Consider the following 24,708-nt stretch of genomic DNA (forward strand, 5'->3'; position numbering starts at 1 on the left):
TATTGGCCTGTCCATAAGAGGTTAATCTCTCTGGGGTATGTGGGACGTGACCGTTCCACCTGCGGGACACACTATTCAACAGCCTGTGAAATAGCAGGGCGCCTTATTCAAAACAACAAAAATCTCATAATCCAAATTTCTCACACATACAAGTATTTTACACCATTTTAAAGATAAGATTCTCCTTACCCTCTCTCGGGCAGGTGGGATGCAATCGTCCCACCCACGGTTCACACTATTCAACAGCCAGTGAAAAATCTGAGTGCCAAATTCAAAACTACAAAATGTCATAATTCAAAGTTCTCAAACATAGGACTATTTTACACCATTTTATAGATATACTTCTCCTGAATCAAACCACGTTGTCCGATTTCAAAAAGGCTTTACAGCGAAAGCAAAACATTAGATTATGTTAGGAGAGTACACAGACACAAATAACCACACAGCCATTTTCCTAACAACTAGATGCATCATAAATACCCAAAACACAGCTAAATGAAGCACTAACCTTTGACGATCTTCATCAGATGACACTCCTAGGACAGCATGTTACAGAATACATGCATTTTTTGTTCGATCAAGTTCATATTTATATCTAAAAACAGCATTTTACATTGGCGCGTGATGTTCAGAAAATATTTTGCCTCCAATACTGCCGGTGGATCAGCACTACAATTTACAAAAATACTCGTCATAAACGTTGATAAAATATTAAACTGTCATTCAAAGAATTATAGATGAACATCTCCTTTATACTAATGCTGTGAAAGATTTCAAAATAACTTTACTGGGAAGGCACACTTTGCAATAATCTGAGTACTGCGCTCAGAAAAAATACACTAGGCAATACAGATACCCGCCATTTTGGAGTCATCTAAAATATTAAATAGCATTAGAAATAGTCACTTACCTTTGATGATCTTCATCAGAAGGCACTTCCAGGAATCCCAGGTACACAATAAATGTTGTTTTGTTCGATAAACTCCATAATTTATGTCCAAATAGCTCCTTGTTGTTCGCACGTTCAGTTCAGCTACTCCAAATGTAGGAAGTGCGCCGAAAATGTCACGAAGAAAAGTTTTAAAAAGTTACTATTTACGTTCATTCAAACATGTCAAACGTTGTAAAGCATCAATCTTTAGGGCCTTTAGAACGTGAAAATTCAGTAATATTCCAACTGGACGATTCCAGTGTCTTGAAAAACGTTTAGGAACAGAGCTACCTCTCGCATGAATGCGCGCCAATGAACTGATATCCTTCCATGGGTCACCAACTTCCCAGCCTTCTTGTTCGGTCTCTGTTCATCATAGACGCCTCAAACAACTTTCTAAAGACTGTTGACATCTAGTGGAAGCCGTAGGCGTAAAATGAACCCTAACTCACTGTGTGTTCGATTGGCAATGACTTGAAAGGACTACAAACACCAGAATTCTCACTTCCTGGTTAGATTTTTCTCAGCTTTTTGCCTGCGGTATGAGTTCTGTTATACTCACAGTCGTCATTCAAACAGTTTTAGAAACTTCAGAGTTTTTTCTATCCAAATCGACTAATTATATGCATATTCTAGTTCCTGGGCCCGAGTAGTAGGCCGTTTAATTTGGGTACGTTTTTTATCCGGCCGTGAAAATACTGCCCCCTACCCTAGAGAAGTTAATCTAACCACAATGTCCGATTTCAAAAAGGCTTTATGGCGAAAGCATAGCATTAGATTATGTTAGGACATCACCTTGACAAAAAAAAAACACACAGCCATTTTCCAAGCAAGGAGAGACGTCACAAAAATCAGAAATACAGCTAAAATGAATCACTAACCTTTGATGATCGTCATCAGATGGCACTCATAGGACTTCATGTTACACAATACATGTATGTTTTGCTCGATAAAGTTCATATTTATATCCAAAAACCCCATTTTACATTGGCGTGTAATGTTCAGAAATATTTTGCCTCCCAAAACTTCCAGTGAATGAGCACATCAATTTACAGAAATACTCATCATAAACATTGATAAAGTAATAAACTGTAATTCAAAGAATTATAGATACACTTCTCCTTAATGCAACCGCTGTGTCAAATTTCCAAAAAACTTTACAGTGAAAGCACACTTTACAATAATCTGAGTACAGCGTTCAGACACGAAACCAAACCCGCCATTTTGTGGAGTCAATAAAACTAATAATACTATAAATATTCCCTTACCTTTGATGATCTTCATCAGAATGCACTCCCAGGAATCCCAGGTCCACAATAATGTTTGTTTTGTTCGATCAATACCTCCTTTTTGTTTGCGCATTCAGTCCACTACTCCAAATGCAGGAAGCGCGCGAAAATGTCACGACAAAGTCAAAAAAAGTTATATTTACGTTCGTAGAAATATGTCAAACGATGTATAGCATCAATCTTTAGGATGTTTTTAACATAAATCTTCAGTAATATTCCAACAGGACAATTCCAATGTCTTCAGAAAAGAAAAGGAACACAGCTCACACTCACGTGAGCGGCGCCTCTAACCTCATGTCATTTCCTCACTCATCTGACTCCAGGCCCTCTTGTTCGCTTCAAATTCACAGTAGAAGCATGAAACAACGTTCTAAACACTGTTGACATCTAGTGGAAGCCTTAGGAAGTGCAAAATGATCCCTAAGTCACTGTAGTTTGAAGTTTGTCCGATTTCAAAAAGGCTTTACAACGAAAGCAAAACATTAGATTATGTCAGCAGAGTACCCAGCCAGAAATAATCAGACACCCATTTTTCAAGCTAGCATATAATGTCACAAAAACCCAGAAGACAGCTAAATGCAGCACTAACCTTTGATGATCTTCATCAGATGACAACCCTAGGACATTATGTTATACAATACATGCATGTTTTGTTCAATCAAGTTCATATTTATATCAAAAACCAGCTTTTAACATTAGCATGTGACTAGCATGTGACTAGCATTCCCACCGAACACTGCCGGTGAATTTACTAAATTACTCACGATAAACGTTCACAAAAAACATAACAATTATTTTAAGAATTATAGATACAGAACTCGTCTATGCACTCGATATGTCCGATTTTAAAATAGCTTTTTGGTGAAAGCACATTTTGCAATATTCTCAGTAGATAGCCCGGCATCACAGGGCTAGCTATTTAGACACCCAGCAAGTTTAGCACTCACCAAAGTCAGATTTACTATAAGAAAAATGTTATTACCTTTGCTGTTCTTCGTCAGAATGCACTCCCAGGACTTCTACTTCAATAACAAATGTTGGTTTGGTCCCAAATAATCCATTGTTATATCCAAATAGCGGCGTTTTGTTCGTGCGTTCAAGACACTATCCGAAAGGGTAAATAAGGGTGACGAGCATGGCGCATTTCGTGACAAAAAAATTCTAAATATTCCATTACCGTACTTCTCGTAAAAAAGCGATAATATTCCGACCGGGAATCTGCGTTTAGGTAAAAAGAGGAAAGAAAATAAAGCACGGGGTCGACTCGTGCACGCGCCTAAGCCTCTGATCGGCCACTTGCCAAACGCGATAATGTGTTTCAGCCAGAGGCTGCCTCGATATCATTCAGCTTTTTCCCGGGCTCTGAGAGCCTATGGGAGCCGTAGGAAGTGTCACGTTACAGCAAAGATCCTCAGTCTTCAATAAAAAGAGCCAAGATGAACAACAACTTGTCAGACAGGCCACTTCCTGTTCAGAATCTTCTCAGGTTTTTGCCTGCCATATGAGTTCTGTTATACTCACAGACACCATTCAAACAGTTTTAGAAACTTTAGGGTGTTTTCTATCCAAAGCCAATAATGACATGCGTATTCTAGTTACTGGGCAGGAGTAGTAACCAGATTAAATCGGGTACGTTTTTTTATCCGGCCATGTCAATACTGCCCCCTAGCCCTAACAGGTTAATTTGGGCACGCCTTTCATCCGGACGTCAAAATACTGCCCCCTACCCTAGAGAAGTTAATGCAGGCAAACTTAAATCAGTTTTACCTCATTTCTACCAGCATGCACATGTGCAACCAAGGGGGAAAAAACTCTATACCACCTTTACTCCATACACAGAGACGCATACAAAGCTCTCCCATGCCCTCCATTTGGCAAATCTGACCATAATTCTATCCTCCTGATTCCTGCTTACAAGCAAAAATGAGGGCATGGGAGTGGTCCACAAGAACCAGTCTTACTGTATACCTGACCAGTCTATTGTTGATGACTTATTTCTAATAAGAGATGTTTTAGACATTTGTAAACTGTTTGATGTGAATGTGGGTTTACTTTCTTTGGCCTTTGACTGTGTGGACCACCAGTACTTGTTCAAGACAATGTAAGCCTTTGGGTTTGGGAATGTTTTTTTGTCTTGGATGAGATTACTGTATGCTGGGGCCTCGTGTATGGTGAAGGTGGGGGGTGGTTTGAGTTGCCCCATCCCTGTCCAAAGGGGCATCAGGCAGGGATGCCCAATTTCAGGGCAGTTATATTGTCTGGCAATTGAACCAATGCTTTGTTTTTTAAGAACAAGGCTTACTGGTTTCTCTGTGCCAGGAGTAATGAAGGGTCCCATGATAGCACTGTCTGCGTATGCAGATGACGTGACAGTTTTTATTACAGGGGCTGAGGATGTTAAGGTTCTCTAAAACACTTTAAAGGTGTATGAGGGGGCCTCCTCAGCTAGAGTCAATTGGGAAAAGAGTGAATCGCTGTGGGCAGGTCAGCTTCAGATGGGATCCGCTCCACGGTTACCAGGGGGGCTTCAGTGGGGCAGAGATGGGATGAAGACTTTAGGGTTTTTTCATGGCTCTGATGTATTTCAGAAAAAGAACTGGGAGGGTGTAGTGGAGAAAGTGTGTGCCAGACTGTCAAGGTGGAAATGGGTGCTACCCCAGGTGTCTTATAGGTGAAGGGTACTGGTAGCTAATAATCTTGCTGCCTCTACCCTGTGGCATAGACTAATGATTTTACAGCCACCGGGGGGTCTGATACAAGAGCTTCAGAGGACCCTTTTCAATTTCTTCTGGTCTGGACAACACTGGATTAACCTGTTAGGGCTAGGGGGCAGCATTGACACGGCTGGATAAAAAACATACCCGATTTAATCTGGTTACCACTCCTACTCAGTAACTAGAATATGCATATACTTATTACATATGGATAGAAAACACCCTAAATTTTCTAAAACTGTTTGAATGGTGTCTGTGAGTATAACAGAACTCAAATGGCAGGTCAAAACCTGAGAGATTCCTTTACAGGAAGTGGCCTGTCTGACCATTTCTGGAACTTCTTTGCCATCTCTATCATTTACTAAGGATCTCTGCTCTAACGTGACACTTCCCACGTCGTCCATAGGCTCTCAGAGCCCGGGAAAAAAGAGAATGTCGTCATTCCAGCCCCAGGCTGAAACACATTATCGCCTTTCTCAAGTGGCCCATCAAGAGACACTAGCTTATGCGCGTGACCCCGACCGCCCCCGCCTTTGGGATTTTTTCCTCTGTTTGCCGAAAAGGAGATTCCCTGTCGGAATATTATCGCTTTTCTACGAGAAAAATGACGTAAAAATTGATTTTAAACAGCGGTTGACATGCTTCGACGTACGGCAATGGAATACTTTGAATTTTATTGTCAGGAATTGCGCCAAGCGCGCGACACTTCTTTACTATTTCGGATAGTGTCTGGAACGCACGAACAAAACGCCGCTATTCGGATATAACGATGGATTATTTTGGACCAAACCAACATTTGTTATTGAAGTAGACGTCCTGGGTGTGCATTCTGACGAAGACAACAAAAGGTAATGACATTTTTATAATAGTAAATATGATTATGGTGAGTGCTAAACTTGCCGGGTGTCTAAATAGCGAGCCCGTGATGCCTGGGCTATGTACTTAGAATATTGCAAAATGTGCTTTCACCAAAAAGCTATTTTAAAATCGGACATATCGAGTGCATAGAGGAGGTCTGTATCTATAATTCTTAAAATAATTGTTATGCTTTTTGTGAACGTTTATCGTGAGTAATTTAGTAAAATGTTAGCGAATTCCCCGTAAGTTTGCGGGGGGTATGCTAGTTCTGAACGTCACATGCTAATGTAAAAAGCTGGTTTTTGATATAAATATGAACTTGATTGAACAAAACATGCATGTATTGTATAACATAATGTCCTAGGGTTGTCATCTGATGAAGATCATCAAAGGTGAGTGCTGCATTTAGCTGTCTTCTGGGTTTTGGTGACATTATATGCTGGCTTGAAAAATGGGTGTCTGATTATTTCTGGCTTGGTACTCTGCTGACATAATCTAATGTTTTGCTTTCGTTGTAAAGCCTTTTTGAAATCGGACAGTGTGGTTAGATTAACGAGAGTCTTATCTTTAAATGGCTGTAAAATAGTCATATGTTTGAGAAATTGAAGTAATAGGATTTTGAAGATTTTGAAAATCGCGCCACAGGCTGGCAGTGGCTGTTACGTAGGTGGGACGAATTCGTCCCGCCGGTCCCATAGAGGTTAAAGCTGCAGCCCTGTACCTGCCACTGCATGAGGGTGGGCAAGGCCTGGTGGACATTTCTTCCAGGATCATGGCTTTCCGGCTTCAAGCAGCCCAGAGACTGTTGCACAGTGACGGTTCTAGCTCGGTCGACACAGCCTACACATTGATGAGGAAAGCGGGCTGTTTGGGCTTAGACAAGCACCTTTTTCTCTTAAAGCTGGAGGGGGTGATTTGTCTGGCCTGACTCCATTTTATCTGTTATAAGTTTGTTATGCAGGCTTGGAGAGTTCTTGTCAAGTCCCGTAAGGCCGGCACACCGCCAGGGATGTGGCTTTTTGAAGAGCCTCTTTTTTACAACACTGCCATCCAGTCCCATGCTCTGGGTTCAGCCAACCTACGTTTATGCCTGTTAGGTGTGGGGTGTACTAAGCTGGGTCATCTGATGCGTAGCAGGAGCAGATCGTTGGAGGAGCTGGGAGAAAGAGCGGGGATCCGATCATCTCGCCTACTGAGAAAGGTCGTCACTGAGGTCTGTGATTCCTTGCCAGTACTTGATCTGCAGAATGTGACTGGCACTTCCAATTCTGATTGTTGGAAGGAGTGTCTGGATTATGTGTTCCCTGCACTGATTGTTAGTGCTGCGGCGGGGTCATTCCAGGAGGACGTGGGGATGCTGCTTTCATTCGATACCCCAGAGCTGGGGGAGTTCAAGGAGGTGGGAAAGAAGGCCATGTACAAAATGTGTGTAAAAGTGTCCCATGCCTCTTCCCTGGAAGGGGTAAAATCGACAAGGTGGGTGGGTGTGTTGGATCCAGGTGCATCCCCAAAAGGCTGTTGGCGGTCTTTATACAAACTGTCTATTGAAAAGAGGACAGCTGACCTCCAATGGAGGATAATACATGGAGCCATATTCACCAATATGCATCTGGTACACCTGGATCCGACAGTTGGGGAAGGGTGTCCATTCTGTGCAGAGTCTGAAACTCTGGCACATCTGTTTTTACAGTGTCCCAGGTTGGTCGGGATGATTGACCTGATCACTTTCTTGGTTCTCAGCTTTGGGAGAGGTTTTCTCTTCCCAACTTTTTATATTTGGGTTAAAGTACAGGTTTAGTTGAAGAGGTGTAGTTATTTTGCTTAATTTTGTGTTAGGGGCAGCTAAATTAGCAATATGGAAGACCCGAAAGAACGTTATTCGGGGACAGGGGTCTGTGGATGTGGTGGGAATGCTGGAGGGAATGTTGGGAGCGAGACTGAGGGTTATTACAAACTGGTTAACAATATTGATCTGTTTATGAGTATATGGGGTATTCAGAGTCTGTTGTGTTGTTTAGTTACTGTGGAGGAGGATTTGGTGTTGTTTTTAATTGATGTGTAACTGGTTTTGTATGAATTTTTATTGTGTTGTGGGTTCCCAGACCAAATAAAGATTATTTAAAACTCTAACTAAACTCTCTCTCACTCTCTCTCTCTGCTTAATTTGAATGGCAAACATATGTTTACATTGCCAAAGCAAGTGAAATAGAGATGAAACAAAAGGACTGTGTACACTGTTTAGGGCTAAATAATATTCCAGTTTGCTCAGTTTTTTTGTTGATGCTGTCCAATGTACCAAGTAATTCTATTTTTGTTTTCTCATGATTTGGTTGGGTCTAATTGTGTTGCTGTCCTGGGGCTCTTTGGGGCCAGTTTGTGAGCAGAGTCCCCGTAGTAGCTGGCAGAGGGCTTTAGCTTTTTAGGTTTGAGAATCACTTCTTTTCAGTGTTTGTCCCATTTAGTGAATTCTTGGTATTTTAATATTTTTAGCAAGATCCTAATTGGGATGTCAACTGTTATGTTCTTTTTCATTGGCGTAGAAGGCTCAAATTTGATCTTCCTTTTGATGGCGTAGAAGGCCCTTCTTGCCTTGTCTCTCAGATCGTTCACAGCTTTTTGGAAGTTATCTGTGGTGCTGATGTTTAGGCTGAGGTATGTATAATTGTTGTGTGCTCTAGGGCAACAGTGTTTAGGTGGAATTTTCTTTCATGGTCCTGGCATCTGGATCTTTTTTGGGACACCATTATTTTTGTCTTACTGAGATTAACTGTCTGGGCCCAAGTCTGGCAGAAGATTTAATTAATGCTGCAGGCCCTCATTGGTTGGGGACAGAAGCACCAGACCATGTGCAAACAGTAAACATTTAACTTTAGACTCTAGTAAGGTGAGGCCGGGTGCTGCAGACTGTTCTTGTGTCCTCGCCAGTTCATTGATATAAATTTGTCTCCACTTTTGTGGATTGGGGGGAGATCAGACCTTGGTTCCAAATATTGGGGAAGAGTTGAGGATAATGTTAGAGTTTAAGTATAGCCAATTGGAATTTGTGGTCTGTATATTGTATCATTTATTTAATTTAGGATATTTAATTTAGGATATTCCCTGTAGCTCAGTTGGTAGAGCATGGTGTTTGCAACGCCAGGGTTGTGGGTTTGATTCCCACGGGGGGCCAGCACAGAAAAAAAAAAATGTATGAAATGAAATGTATGCATTCACTACTGTAAGTCGCTCTGGATAAGAGTGTCTGCTAAATGACTAAAATGTAAAATGTATGAACACCACAGGCCTTTTTGGGTTGAATCGTTTGTATTTGTTCTTGTAGTTCATGCTCTCTCTCTCTCTCACTCTCTCTCTCTATCAATCAAGCATTCCCAACCAAATAAGACTTCCAGTAATAAGAGTTCCTGCCTCCTCAGGAGCATGTTAAACTCAGAAAATGTGTAGAATCAGGCCAATCTCAGACCCCATGTCAGCCCAGGATGGAGTTTTGTGAGTGCCATTTGAGAGAAGGAGAGATGGAGAGAGAGAGGGTGTGGAGCGAGATTGAGATAGACAGATGGATGCAGAGACAGGATGAGAGTGAGAGAGAGATATGGGGAGAGAGCGAGAGAGCGAGAGAGAGGAGAAAGAGCGAGAGAGGAGCATCCTAGGGAAAATATTCTGTGCCATCATGAAAATCACATTACTGCACTTTCTCAGTGAAAACAATGTCCTAAACAAAAGTCAAATTGGATTCCTACTAAATTTTCGAATTACCGATAATTTATACCCTACACACCTTAACAAGTGAACCAAAACAAAACATTGATGAATAAAAACACTACAACAATCAACAGCCCCCTGTCTCACTCTTAACAACACAGAAATAAAATGCATCCTGTATGCAGATGACCTGGTGCTGCGGTCCCCCACAAAAAAAAGGGTTACAACAACAATTAGATCATCTGCAACCGTTCTGTCAGATCAGGACCATGACAGTCAATCTTAAAAATACAAAAATGATGATATTCCATAAATGATCCTGTCACACCCTGACCATAGAGAGCCTTTTAATCTTTATGTTGGTTAGGTCAGGGTGTGACTAGGGTGGGTTATCTAGGTTGTTTTTTCTATGTTGGCCTGGTATGGTTCCCAATCAGAGGCAGCTGTTTATCGTTGTCTCTGATTGGGGATCATATTTAGGCATCCATTTCCCCACTGTGTTTTGTGGGATCTTATTTTGAGTTAGTGCATGTAGCACCTCTTTCATTACGATTAGTTGTTTATTTCCTTTTTGTTTTGTGAGTTTCATTAAATAAAGATGTGGAACTCAGAGCACGCTGCGCCTTGCTCCGTCTCTCCACACAATCGTAACAGATCCAGATGTCAGGGAAACCGATATGCATTTTTACTGGGCTCTATTAATATAGAACACACACCTACACATATTTGGGACATATTTGACATCAGCTCCACATGAAACTTCAATCTGGCTGTGAAATGAACTGAAAGACAAAGCAAGGAGGGCATCCTATGCCATTAAAATATATATTAAATTAGATATACAAATTAGGATTTGGCTCAAAATATTTAAATCAATGGAACCAATTGCACTATATGGCAGTGAACCTTTGTCCACTTACAAAACAAGAATTTGACAAATTGGACAAACACCCAATTGAAACTCTGCATATGGAATTTTGTAAGAGCATCCTCAGAGTACAGAGAAAAACACCACATGCAGAGCAGAATTAGGCCAATTCCCTCTTCTGCTCAATATCCCAAAAAGAGCTAACAAATGCTATAATCATTTAAAAACAAGTGACCCCCTACATACTAAGCCCTCAACTGCTAAGGGGTGACCATAGAGAAGAGTCCGCTCAGCAGCTGGTCCAACCAAAGCCTCAGGACAGCACTCAGAAAATCTGACCCAACCAAATGATCACAAAGCAAAATGTATCACCTATTGGAGAAACCACAAGAAATCTAAGTAAACTTCAATTCTATTTGGCTCTAAACAGACAGTCAGTCACCGTGTACTATCTGACCACTGTAACGGATTGAAAACTGAGGAAAACACTAACTATGTACAGACTCAGTGAGCACAGCCTGGCCATAGAGACCAGTTGTCCCAGGCAAACCTGGCTGCCCAGAGAGGATAGGCTGTGCTCATTCTGCCCCTTTAACGACATGCGCTGAGAGTCGGGAAGCAAGTTCAGGGAGTGAGTGTTTTAATGAAAAAAACGCAACATAATCCAAAACAAGTAACACAAACAAGAAACAGAAACAATGACGCCCGGGGAAGGAACCAAGAGGAGTGACATATATAGGGCAGGTAATCAAGGAGGTGATAGAGTCCAGGTGAGTGTCATATTGCGTTATTGAGCGTAACGATGGTGACAGGTGTGCACCTTAACGAGCAGCCTGGTGACCTAGAGGCCGGAGAGGGAGCAAACGTGACAGCCCCCAAGATGAGATAGAGACAGAGCTGAATTTTCTTTGAATCTGTGACAGATATTGACATAAATTAATTATTTCCCCAAATTATACAACAATACGAAGAATTAGATAACTTAAAATGATGAACACAAACTTAAATACATACTTGGTGAAAAAACTGAATGCTGTGTTTTAGCAGCCAAATTTGTGGCCTCCCACCACAAACAGAGGGACAGCCAGTGAGAAATATGGTGTGATTATTCATGTTTGCCTTTTCCTTATTATTTGTTATAATTGCTGTTAATATGAGTATTATTATAATTATTATTGCTTAATTACAAACAGTCTAGTATATTCCTGTCTTTGACCATCATTGAGAGAGAGAGAGAGAGAGAGAGAGAGAGAGAGAGAGAGAGAGAGAGAGAGAACCACCATGACTTCCTGCTATGAGCCTATTACAGAGTCCGGTTTTTATGATAGAGTTTGATTATGTGATTTGCACAAGTAACAGATGAGGACTGATAAATAAGGACATGATTTTTGAATGCAGTATGTTTTTTCTGTCTGTTTTACACTCATCTTGTTGGTAGTGCCACAGACACACACTGGGATGTTAGAGCTCTGTAATGCTATCTGTTTGTTTTAGGGTAATCTTTTGTCTCTTCAGAATGGAGTGGTGGAGTGTCGCAGGATATTCTGTCCCCCTGCCAACTGCTCAGAGGACTCTCTCCCCGTGCATGTGGTGGGCACCTGCTGCAAGAAATGCCGACGTGAGTACTGTCATCATGCCTCGACCACTGAGTGAGGAGACAATGTGCTGGAGCACGGCACTCACATGGGTCAAGGGCTAGGCTGTGTATGGTTTGAGAATAGGGACAGTGTATCCAGTGGAGTTGTTATTGTTTTAGAGTGTGGCATACTCTTAGAAAAAAACTTTTAGATTTGTTCCTAAAGGGGTATAAACGCCTGTCACAGGGGTAGTACCCTGTACGGTACTTCCTTTGTACCTTTAGGCGAGGTACAGTGCCTTCAGAAAGCATCCATACCCCTTGACTTATTTCACATTTTGTTGTGTTACAGCCTGAAGTCAAAATTGATTAAACTAGTTTTTCTCAACCATCTACACACAATATCCCATAATGACAAAGTGAAACATGTTTTTATAACTTTTTGAGAAAAAAATGAAAATTAAATACAGAAATATCTAATTTACATAAATATTCACACCCCTGAGTCAATACATGTTAGAATCCCCTTTGGCAGCGATTACAGATGTGAGTCTTTCTGGGTAAGTCTAAGAGCTTTGCACACCTGGATTGTATAATATTTGTACATTAATCTTTAAAAAATCTTCAAGATCTGTCAAGTAGGTTGTTGATCATTCAACCAGCCATTTTCAAGTTTTGCCATAGAATTTCAAGCCGATTTAAGTCAAAACTGTAACTGGGGTGGTACCCTGTACGGTACTTCCTTTGTACCTTTAGTTATATGTACAAGGCCTTCAGAAAGCATTTATACCCCTTGACTTATTTCACATTTTGTTGTGTTACAGCCTGAATTTTAAATTGATTAGATTTAGATTTTGTGTCACTGATCTACACACAGTACCCCATTAATGTCAAAGTGGAATTGTTTTAAATAAAACTTTTTAAAGCTTTAATGTCTTGAGTCAATAAGTATTCAACATCTTTGTTATGGCAAGTAAGTTCAGGAGTAAAAATGTGCTTAACAAATCACATAATAAGTTGGATGGACTCATTTGGTGTTCAATAATAGTAGTTAACATGATTTGATTAATGGCTACCCCATCTCTGTACCTCATACATACAATTATCTGTAAGGTCCCTCAATCAATACCCATTTTTACTAGACTCTACTCATAGAACACACACACACCTACACATAGTTGGGACTAAAAATCAGCTCCACTTTGAACTTCCACCTGGCCATGAATGAACTGAAAGATAAAGCAAGGAGGGCTTTCTATGCCATTAAAATCTATATTAAATTAGACATACCAATTAGGATCTGGCTAAAAATATTCAAATCAATAATACAACCAATTGCACTATATGGCAGCGAAGTGTGGGGTCTGCTTACAAAACAAGAATTGAACAAATGGGACAAACACCCAATTGAAACTCTGCATATGGAATTGTGTAAGAGCATCCTCAGAGTACAGAGAAAAACTCCAAACAATGCATGCAGAGCAGAATTAGGCCAATTCCCTCTTCTGCTCAATATCCAAAAAAGAGCCAAAAAATGCTATAATCATTTAAAAACAAGTGACCCCCTACATACAAAGCCCTTGACTGCAAGAGGTGACCATAGAGAAGAGTCCCCTCAGAAGCTGGTCCAACCAAACAAAGCCTCAGGACAGCACTCAGAAAATCTGACCCAACCAAATGATCACAAAGCAAAATTAAAATGCATCACCTATTGGAGAAACCAGTAAACCATTAAAGTAAACTTCAATGCTATTTGGCTCTAAACAGACAGTACACGGTGGCAGACTATCTAACCACTGTAATGGATAGAAAACTGAGGAAAACGCTAACTATGTACAGACACAGTGAGCACAGCCTGGCCATAGGGACCAGTTGTCCGGTCTCATAATAAGTTGCATGGACTCATTTCGTGTTCAATAATAGTGGTTAACACGATTTTTTTTAATGGCTACCCCATCTCTGTACCCCACACATGCAGGACCCCCTGTAAGGACCCTCAATCGAGTATTGCGTTTCAAGCACATTCAACCACAAAGACCAGGGAGATTTTTCAATGCCTCAAAAAGAAGGGCACAGATTGGTAGATGTGTAAAAATAGGCAGAACACTGAATATCCCTTTGAGCATGGTAAAATTATTAATTACACTTTGGATATTGTATCAATACACCCAGTCACTACACAGATTCAGGTGTCCTTCCTAACTCAGTTGCTCGAGAGAAAGGAAACTGCTCAGAGATTCCATGAGGCCAATGGTGATTTTAAAACAGTTACAGAGTTTAATGGCTGTGATATGAGAGAACTGAGTGTCACGGTTGTCATAAGAACGGGACCAAGGCGCAGCGTGTGTAGAGATCCACATCTTTATTCCAAAGTGAAACTTCAAGCAAAAACAAATAAATCAAATAAATGAACAACTAAACGTGACTACGTGGTGCACAGGCACAATCACAAAACAATATCCCACAACCACAGGTGGGAAAAATAGCTACTTAAATATGATCCCCAGTTAGAGACAACGATTACCAGCTGCCTCTAATTGGGAGTCATACAAAACACCAACATAGAAAATATAAACTAGAACACAACATAGAAATATAAACTAGACTACCCCCTAGTCACGCCCTGACCTACTACACCATAGAGAAACAAGGGCTCTCTATGGTCAGGGCGTGACACTGAGGATGGATCAACAACATTAAAGTTACTCCACAACACTAACCTAAATGACAGAGTGAAAAGAAGGAAGCTTGTACAGAATAAAAATATTCTATAACATACATCCTATTTTCAACCAGGCACTTAAAGATGCACTATGCAGAAATCCCTCTGCCATTTCCTGGTTTCTAAAATTCTAATAGTTTGCCTAATTTAATTTTTTTGACTAAACAAGGAAGTATAGTGTAGAGAATCATTGTACCATCCAAACCGTTGTGAAATATATTTTCAATAACCACAAACATTGTATTTTCAGCTGTTTGAAGCTGGTGTACAAAATCGAAAGTAAAAGACAAAAACTCAACTTTAAAATGGAAACATAGAAATAGCGCAAATAAAACAGACTCTTCTTACACTTGCTTTCAATGAGAATTGTTGGATCGCCCAAAAAGATACATATTGCAGCTTTACAGTGGCTTGTGGGAAGTATTCACCCCCCTTGGCATTTTTACTATTTTGTTGCCTTACAACCTGGAATTAAAATGGATTTCTGGGGGATTTGTATCATTTGATTTACACAACATGCCAACCACTTTGAAGATGCAAAATATTTTTTATTGTGAAACAAACAAGAAATAAGACAAAAAAACAGAACTTGAGCTTGCATAACTATTCACTCCCAAAGTCAATCATTTGTAGAGCCACCTTTTGCAGCAATTACAGCTGCAAGTCTCTTGGAGTATGTTTCCATAAGCTTGGCACATCTAGCCACTGGGATTGTTGCCCATTCTTCAAGGCAAAACTGCTCCAGCTCCTTCAAGTTGGATGGGACCCGCTGGTGTACAGCAATCTTTAAGTCATACCACATATTCTCAATTGGATTGAGGTCTGGCCTTTGACTAGGCCATTCCAAGACATTTTAATGTTTCCCCTTAAACCACCCGAGTGTTGCTTTAGCAGTATGCTTAGGGCCATTGTCCTGCTGGAAGGTGAACCTCCATCCCAGTCTCACATCTCTGGAAGACTGAAACAGGTTTCCCTCAAGAATCTCCCTGTATTTAGCGCCATCCATCAATCCTTCAATTCTGACCAGTTTCTCAGTTCCTGCCAATGAAAAACATCCCCACCGCATGATGCTGCCACCACCATGCTTCACTGTGGGGATGGTAGTCTCGGGGTGAGGTGTTGGGTTTGCGCCAACATAGTGTTTTCCTTGATTGCAAAAAAGCTCAATTTTAGTCTCATCTGACCAGAGTACCTTCTTCCATATGTTTGGGGAGTCTCCCACATGCCTTTTGGCGTACACCAAACGTGTTTGCTTATTTTTTTCTTTAAGCAATGGCTTTTTTTCTGGCCACTCTTCCGTAGAGCCCAGCTCTGTGGAGTGTACGGCTTATAGTGGTCCTATGGACAGATACTCCAATCTCCGCTGTTGAGTTTTGCAGCTCCTTCAGGGTTATCTTTGGTCTCTTTGTTGCCTCTCTGATTAATGCCCTCCTTGCCTGGTCCGTGAGTTTTGGTGGGCGGCCCTCTCTTGGCAGGTTTGTTGTGGCACCATATTCTTTCCATTTTTGAATAATGGCTTTAATGGTGCTCCATGGGATGTTCAAAGTTTCTGATATTTTCTTATAACCCAACCCTGATCAGTACCTCTCCACAACTTTGTCCCTGACCTGTTTGGACAGCTCCTTGGTCTTCATGGTGCCGCTTGCTTGGTGGTGCCCCTTGCTTAGTGGTGTTGCAGACTCTGGGGCCTTTCAGAACAGGTGTATCTATACTGAGATCATGTGACAGATCATGTGACACAGATTGCACACAGGTGGACTTTATTTAACTAATGATGTGACTTCTGAAGGTAATTGGTTACACCATATCTTATTTAGGGGCTTCATAGCAAAGGGGGTGAATACATATGCACGCACCACTTTTCCTTTTCATTTTTTTCATTTCACTTCACCAATTTGGACAATTTCGTTTATGTTCATTACATGAAATCCTAATAAAAATCCATTTAAATTACAGGTTGTAATGCAACAAAATAGGAAAGACGCCAAAGGGATGAATACTTTTGCAAGGCACTGTAAGTAATACTGCAAAAAATGTGGCAAAGAAATGTACTCTTTGTCCTGAATACAAAGCTTTATGTTTGGGGCAAATCCAACACATCACTGAGTACCGCTCTTCACCTTTTCAATCATGGTTGTGGCTTCATCATGTTATGGATATGCTTGTCATCGGCAAGAACTAGGGATGTTTTTTATCAAAATTAACGTAATACAGCTATAAGCACAAGCAAAATCCTAGAGGCAAACCTGGTTCAGTCTGTTTTCCAACAGACACTGGGAGACGAATTCACCTTTCAGCAGGAAAAGGCCAAATCTTCACTGGAGTTGCTTACCAAGATGACATTGAATGTTCCCGAGTGGGCTACAGTTTTGAATTAAATTGTTTTGAAAATCTATGGCATGACTTGAAAATGGCTGTCTAGCAATGATCAACAATTAAGATGACAGAGCTTGAAGAATTTTAAAATGGACAAATATTGTACAATCCAGGTGTGCAAAGCTCTTAGGGCCAGATCCCGACTTCAGAAAGTATGACTTTCCTACACACACCTTTCCTATGCACTTCTCAGTATTTTGTGTACAGACTTTATTCATTTGCATAATGCACTCTTCAGGTGTGGCTACATTGCACACTCTGAATAAATTTATAGAAAATCTGGGAATTTTAGAAAAGTGGCAACCCTAATATCAGAATTACTTTACTGTATATATACTCACATATCACCAACGATAATGTCATTTTCCTTTGTCCCCACAGCAAAATGCACCTACATGGCCCAAACTCTGTCAGAGGGCCAGCGTCTGCTAACGAAAATGTGCACAGAATGCAAGGTAACAACGGATCCATCCCTCCCTTACTAACAGCATTTGGGTTGTAACGATACCATTATCGTGATACTCAGAACTATTGTGAAGTATTGTGATACTCAGAAGTACTGTGAAGTATGGTGAAGTATCATGATAGTCATGGCAAGGAAACAAAACATGAAGCAGACTTCATTTCTTGAGGAAAACGGTCCTAATGTTGGAAACAAAGAAACAAACAGCATTACGTGTCACCCAGAGTCACATTTGTGTATATTCGAAACTATAGCACACTATATTTTACATAAAGCAGGTTTTCAAAGAGCTGAGTGTGCTTCGTGTTTTCCTTCTTGCCATGGAAAATCGAGTATCATATTATTGTGATACTGGTATTGTGACAAGCAAGTTGTACAACTCGGTTCTGTAGATTGATCTCTGTGTTATTTAATTATCCAACTGGCTTTATTAGTGCTCAGAGACAAGACACAATATGTTGTCATGCCTGTACTGTGAGGATCACAATGGGTCAGATTAGCTTGGCAATGATTGACAATAACCAGACCTCCTCTCACCCACAAACAAGGGGAGGAGGGAGCTGGTTTGACAGTTCACACCCTGTTGTAAATCACAGGAGATGGGGGTGATCTTTCTCCCCCTTTAATATCAACAAAAGGAATGTCTTTGTTTCACAGACTTTCCCCGCTGAAACTCTACACAGTTATGTGGATAATGGAACAATATTTCTAACATAACAATGTGGGGAATGGTCAGTGGGTAGCTATGGAAAACTAATGTAATATTGCTTTTCATTTTGTGATGTCATTAACTATATGGACAAAATACTGTTCCTCGGAAAGTATATACCCTTTATCTGTCAAGTTCCCATCGAATACATTGTGCATATAATATGAAAAATTATGAATGTATTTCAGTTAAGGTATGAATGTGATTTTAGGAGGTATAAGAGAATCTATCTCTTGAAAACTGTGCATAAGTAAGTAGCCATGCCCCGAGTGAGGTCGGAGTGACTGTCAGATGGACGGCGCCGTCCCCTTCGGCCTGAGTGCATAAAAAGCCTTGGTAATGAAATTACAATTTGACCAGGAAACATGAGGTGGTAGCTACAGGTGATAGCTAGACACCTCAACACAAGGTGAAGAAATAAGCTAATTTTCTGTTAGACCAGAGAGACGGCGAGCTGCAGCTCATGTCCATAGTGGTCTGAATCCTGAACACTGAGTAATCAACACGAGGAGGAAGAGGCGACAAACTCCCTTCTCAGTCAACTGGTACAGCTGATTAGCTGTCCTGAGTAAAATATCTTGAACTCTTCAAAACATCCTTCTACCCTTGTCAAATCACCGTACTATTTTACTCTCATCACCAATGGGAAGTGGCGACATGGCTGGCTATCTTCCAGAGTGAACAACAGTAGAAGACTGGAAAGGTGAGACCCCTTTCAGACAATCAGAGCCATACAGCTTGCCGCTGAAAGGCCACAATCTTCCTAAAGAGTGCTGGATCCATCCGAACAAAGGAAATCACATGTAAATACATTCATGATTTCTTATTCCAAACGGGTGGAAGTTCGTGAGCAAACTATATGATTAATGCTACTGTGAGAATAGTTCTGAAATGTCTCGACGATAAATGTAACTTTTTCAACCCCCCTCCATCTAAGTTGTAACAAGCCGTCATATTTTGTCAGTCCACTAGGGACCTTTGTCTAATGCAAAGGGTGTAAGTTGATTCGGTGTTATTAATAAGTTAACCTCTATGGGCTAGGTGGGACGCTAGCGTGCCACCCGTGGTGCACTCCATCAACAGCAGGTGCATTTCAAGAGCGGCAAATTTGAATCCAAATAAATGTCAAAATTCAAATTTTTCAAACATACAACTATTTTACACCCTTTGAAAGATAAACATCTCCTTAATCTAACCACGTTTTACGATTTCAAAAAGGTTTTACGGCGAAAGCATAAATTTAGAGTATGTTAGGACAGTACATTTACAAGAGTTGTGTGTAATGTTTTGTCAAGTCAAAGACAGGGTCACCAAAACCATAAAACCAGCTAAAATGATGCACTAACCTTTTACAATCTCCATCAGATGACACTCCTAGGACATTATGTTAGACAATGCATGCATTTTTAGTTCTATCAAGTTCATATTTATATCCAAAAACAGCGTTTTACTATGGCATTGATGTTGAGGAAATCGTTTCCCTCCAATAACCGGCAGTCAAGTCAGCGTCACAAATTAAATAATTAAAATTAGAAAACATTGGTAAAATATTATATTGTCATTTAAAGAATTATATATTTACATCTCTTGAACGCAATCAACTTGCCAGATTTAAAAATAACCTTACTGGGAAAACACACTTTGCAATAATCTGAGCACTGCGCCCAGAAAAATACGCGTTGCGATACAGACTAGACGTCATGTTGGGGAGATCTAAAATCGAAAATACTATGTAAATAATCCATTACCTTTGATTCTCTTCATCAGATGTCACTTCCAGGTATCACAGGTCCATAACGAATGTAGTTTTGTTCAAAAAAGCTCATCATTTATGTCCAAAAATCTCCGTCTTGATAGCACATGATCTAAGCCAGCCGGACTTCTCGTCATGAACGAGGGGAAAAAATATATTTCCGTTCGTTCAAACATGTCAAACGTTGTATAGCATAAATCATTAGGGCCTTTTTTAACCAGAACATGAATAATATTCAAGGTGGACGAATGCATACTCTTTTATAACGTATTGGAACGAGGGTACCCAACATGAACTCGCGCGCCAGGTGTCTAATGGGACATCATCGTTCCATGGCTCTTGTTCGGTCAGATCTCCCTCCAGAAGACTCAAAACACTTTGTAAAGGCTGGTGACATCTAGTGGAAGCAATAGGAAGTGCCAAAATATTCCTCAGCCCCTGTGTTTTTCAATGGGATAGGTTTAAAGGTAATACAACACATCAGGTATCCACTTCCTGTCAGAAAATGTCTCAGGGTTTTGCCTGCCAAATGAGTTCTGTTATACTCACAGACACCATTCAAACAGTTTTAGAAACTTTAGAGTGTTTTCTATCCATATATAATAAGTATATGCATATTCTAGTTACTGGGTAGGATTAGTAACCAGATTAAATCGGGTACATTTTTTTTATCCAGACGTGCAAATGCTGCCCCCTAGCCCTAACAGGTTAACTAGTAAATAAATAATTAAAGCAATTTGTGTAGTACTGAATCATGAGGAAGGCTGGGGTTTTTGCAGATGCATGAGGTTACGACTGTTCAGAATGATGATATGATTAACAAGATGACTGTTTATCGATGAAATAGATATATACCTTATAGAGTTTAATTTGGGAGATGGTAAATCTTTAAACAGCCTCTTCCATTGTTCCACAAATTCCTAATGTTACATGATTCATTTAATCGGGTAACAATTAAACACAGTTAGTGGATTAAATAAATAAGTCAGATTAATGAATGTAAAGTCACGACACTGTTAAATTTTCTTTTTTTCTTTCTCTTCCATGGGTGAGATATGAGGGTATTTGAGCGTAATGTATGAACATACAAACAAAGGGCTGTTTGAAGCGTTTGAGGGGTAAATCTAAGGAGCAGGGCTGCGTCCCAAAACGATCCCTCTACAGGACCCTATGAGGCGTGGTCAAAAGTAATATATTATTGGGAATAGATTGCAATTTGGGTCGCAGATTAAATTTAAGGAGCAGGCAGCACAGGGACTGTATTGCAGTGCAGTAGACTATAATTAAAGTCATTATTCCACTAAGGGAAAAGAGTACTCTCTTCTCTATGAGCTGCCATTTATCTTAAAAGGCATTTTTCAGAGATAAAATGTGTGTTTTACTTTTGTCATTGGTTACAATGAGACTAGCCAGCCAGAGAGGAAAAAGGTTTTAAGGCCCCCTTTAGACTGTAAAGTGGTAATCTGTGCTGTGTAGCTAGCCTTCCTTCAGACAGTGATTACAGTCTTCATCATCTGCCACCATGGTTGTTAAAGTGGAGAACTAGCCAGTTCAATAGTATACAGTACCAGTCAATTTACTATTTTCTACATTGTAGAATAATTGTGAAGACATCAAAACTATGAAATAACACATATGGAATCATGTAGTAACCAAAAAAGCGTTAACCTGTTTGGGCTAGGGGGCAGTATTGAGAATTTTGGAAAAAATATGTGCCCATTTTTAACTGCCTCCTACACCAACTCAGAAGCTAGAATATGCATATTATTGTTCAGGTTTGGATAGAAAACACCCTAAAGTTTCTAAAACTGTTTGAATGGTGTCTGTGAGTATAACAGAACTCCTATGGCAGGCAAAAACCTGACAAGGTTTCATGCAGGAAGTGGCCTGTTTGACAAGGAGTCGTGCGTCTTGCATCTGTTTATTGAAGAGTAAGGATCTTAGCTGTAACGTGACAATTCCCAGGGCTCCAATAGGCTCTCAGGACCCGGGAAAATCATGAAGGTTGACGAGGCAGCATCAGGATGAAACAGATTATCACCTTATCCAAGTGTCCCATTAGGTGACAATGGAATGAGGCGCGTGCGCGATTAGCCCCCGTGGAGTATTTTAATTCGGCTGTTTAGTTTATTGCAGATTCCCGGTCGGAATATTATCGCTTTTCTACGAGATAAATGGCATAAAAATTGGTTTTAAACAGCGGTTGACATGCTTCTAAGTACGGTAATGGAATATTTAGACATTTTTTGTCAGGAGTAATGTATCTATAATTCTTAAAATAATTGTTATGCTTTTTGTGAACGTTTATCGTGAGTAATTTAGCAAACTGTTAGTAAATTCCCCGGAAGTTTGCGGGGGGTATGCTTTTTCTGAACGTCACATGCTAATGTAAAAAGCTGTTTTTTGATATAAATATGAACTTGATTGAACAGACATGCATGTATTGTATAACATAATGTCCTAGGTGTGTCATCTGATGAAGATCATAAAAGGTTAGTGCTGCATTTAGCTGTGGTTTGGGTTTTTGGTGACATTATATGCTAGCTTGAAAAATGGGTGTCTGATTATTTCTGGCTGGGCACTCTCCTGACATAATCTAATGTTTTGCTTTCGGTGTAAAGCCTTTTTGAAATCGGACAGTGTGGTTAGATAAACGAGAGTCTTGTCTTTAAATAGCTGTAAAATAGTCATATGTTTGAGAAATTGAAGTAATAGTATTTCAAACGATTCAAAAATCGCGCCACTGGATTAGACTGGCTGTTACGTAGGTGGGACGAATTCGTCCCGCCTAGCCCATAGAGGTTAACCTCTATGGGCTAGGTGGGACGCTTGCGTCCCACCTACTCAACAGCCAGTGTAATCCCGTGGCGCGTTATTCAAATTCCTCAAAAATGCAAAAACTTTAATTTTTCAAACATATGACTATTTTACACCATTTTAAAGACAAGACTCTCGTTAATCTAACCACACTGTCCGATTTCAAAAAGGCTTTACAACAAAAGCAAAACATTAGATTATGTCAGCAGAGTACCCAGCCAGAAATAATCAGACACCCATTTTTCAAGCTAGCATATAATGTCACATAAACCCAAACCACAGCTAAATGTAGCACTAAACTCTGATGATCTTCATCAGATGACAACCCTAGGACATTATGTTATACAATACATGCATGTTTTATTCAATCAAGTTCATATTTATATCAAAAAACAGCTTTTGACATTAGCATGTGACTAGCATGTGACTAGCATTCCCACCGAACACTGCCGGTGAATTTACTAAATTACTCACGATAAATGTTCACAAAAAGCATAACAATTATTTTAAGAATTATAGATACAGAACTCCTCTATGCACTCGATATGTCCGATTTTAAAATAGCTTTTCGGTGAAAGCACATTTTGCAATATTCTCAGTAGATAGCCCGACATCACAGGGCTAGCTATTTAGACACCCAGCAAGTTTAGCACTCATCAAAATCAGATTTACTATAAGAAAAATGTTATTACCTTTGCTGTCTTCGTCAGATGCACTCCCAGGACTTCTACTTCAATAACAAATGTTGGTTTGGTTCAAAATAATCCATTGTAATATCCAAATAGTGGCGTTTTGTTCGTGCGTTCAAGACACTATCCGAAAGGGTAAATAAGGGTGACGAGCATGGTGCAATTCGTGACAAAAAATGTCTAAATATTCCATTACCGTACTTCGAAGCATGTCAACCGCTGTTTAAAATCTATTTTTATGCCATTTTTCTCATAAAAAAGCGATAATATTCCGACCGGGAATCTGCGTTTAGGTAAACAGACGAAAGAAAATAAAGCATGGGGTCGACTCGGGCACGCGCCTAAGCCCATAGTACTCTGATCGGCCACTTGCCAAACGCGATAAAGTGTTTCAGCCAGAGGCTGCCTCGATATCGTTCAGCTTTTTCCCGGGCTCTGAGAGCCTATGGGAGCCGTAGGAAGTATCACGTTATAGCAAAGATCCTGAGTCTTCAATAAAAAGAGCCAAGATGAAACACAACTTGTCAGACAGGCCACTTCCTGCATGGAATCTTCTCAGGTTTTGGCCTGGCATATGAGTTCTGTCATACTCACAGACACCATCCAAACAGTTTTAGAAACTTTAGGGTGTTTTCTATCCAAAGCCAATAATTATATGCATATTCTAGTTACTGGGCAGGAGTAGTAACCAGATTAAATCGGGTACGTTTTTTATCCGGCCGTGTCAATACTGCCCCCTAGCCCTAACAGGTTAAACAAATCAAAATATGTTTAACGTTTTCGTTCTTCAAAGTAGCCACCCTTTGCCTTGATGACAGCTTTGCACACTCTTGGCATTTTCTCAGCCAGCTTCATGATCAATGCGTTTCCAAAAGCCTTGACGGAGTTCCCAACTACGCTGAGCATCCCGAACCATCTCAATTGGTTTGAGGTCGGGTGATTGTGGAGGCCAGGTCATCTGATGTTGCACTCCATCACTCTTCTTCTTGGAGAAAATAGCCCTTACAAAGCCTGGAGGTGTGTTTTGGGTCATTTTCCTGTTGAAAAATAAATGATAGTCCCACTAAGCGCAAACCAGATGGGATGGCGTATAGCTGCAGAATGCCGTGATAGCCATGCTGGTTAATTGTGCCTTGAATTCTAAATAAATCACTGACAGTGTTAACAGCAAAGCACCCCCACACCATCATACCTCCTCCTCCATGCTTCACGTTGGAAACCACACATGCGGAGATCATCCATTC

General features: G+C 40.4%; 1 protein-coding gene across 1 annotated transcript in view; it reads left to right on the top strand.

The window, feature by feature from the left end:
- LOC106561902 (protein kinase C-binding protein NELL1) overlaps positions 1 to 24,708 on the top strand; it is a 527,033-nt gene that overhangs the window by 263,061 nt on the left and 239,264 nt on the right. The window contains exons 9-10 of the mRNA XM_014126233.2: positions 11,875 to 11,977; positions 17,415 to 17,488. Of these exons, the coding sequence (XP_013981708.1) occupies positions 11,875 to 11,977; positions 17,415 to 17,488 (177 nt within the window). The remainder of the gene's footprint in view (positions 1 to 11,874; positions 11,978 to 17,414; positions 17,489 to 24,708) is intronic.

This window comes from Salmo salar, chromosome 11 (genome assembly GCF_965601325.2).
Source record: "Salmo salar chromosome 11, fSalSal1, whole genome shotgun sequence".
Classification (NCBI taxonomy): Eukaryota; Metazoa; Chordata; class Actinopteri; order Salmoniformes; family Salmonidae; genus Salmo; species Salmo salar.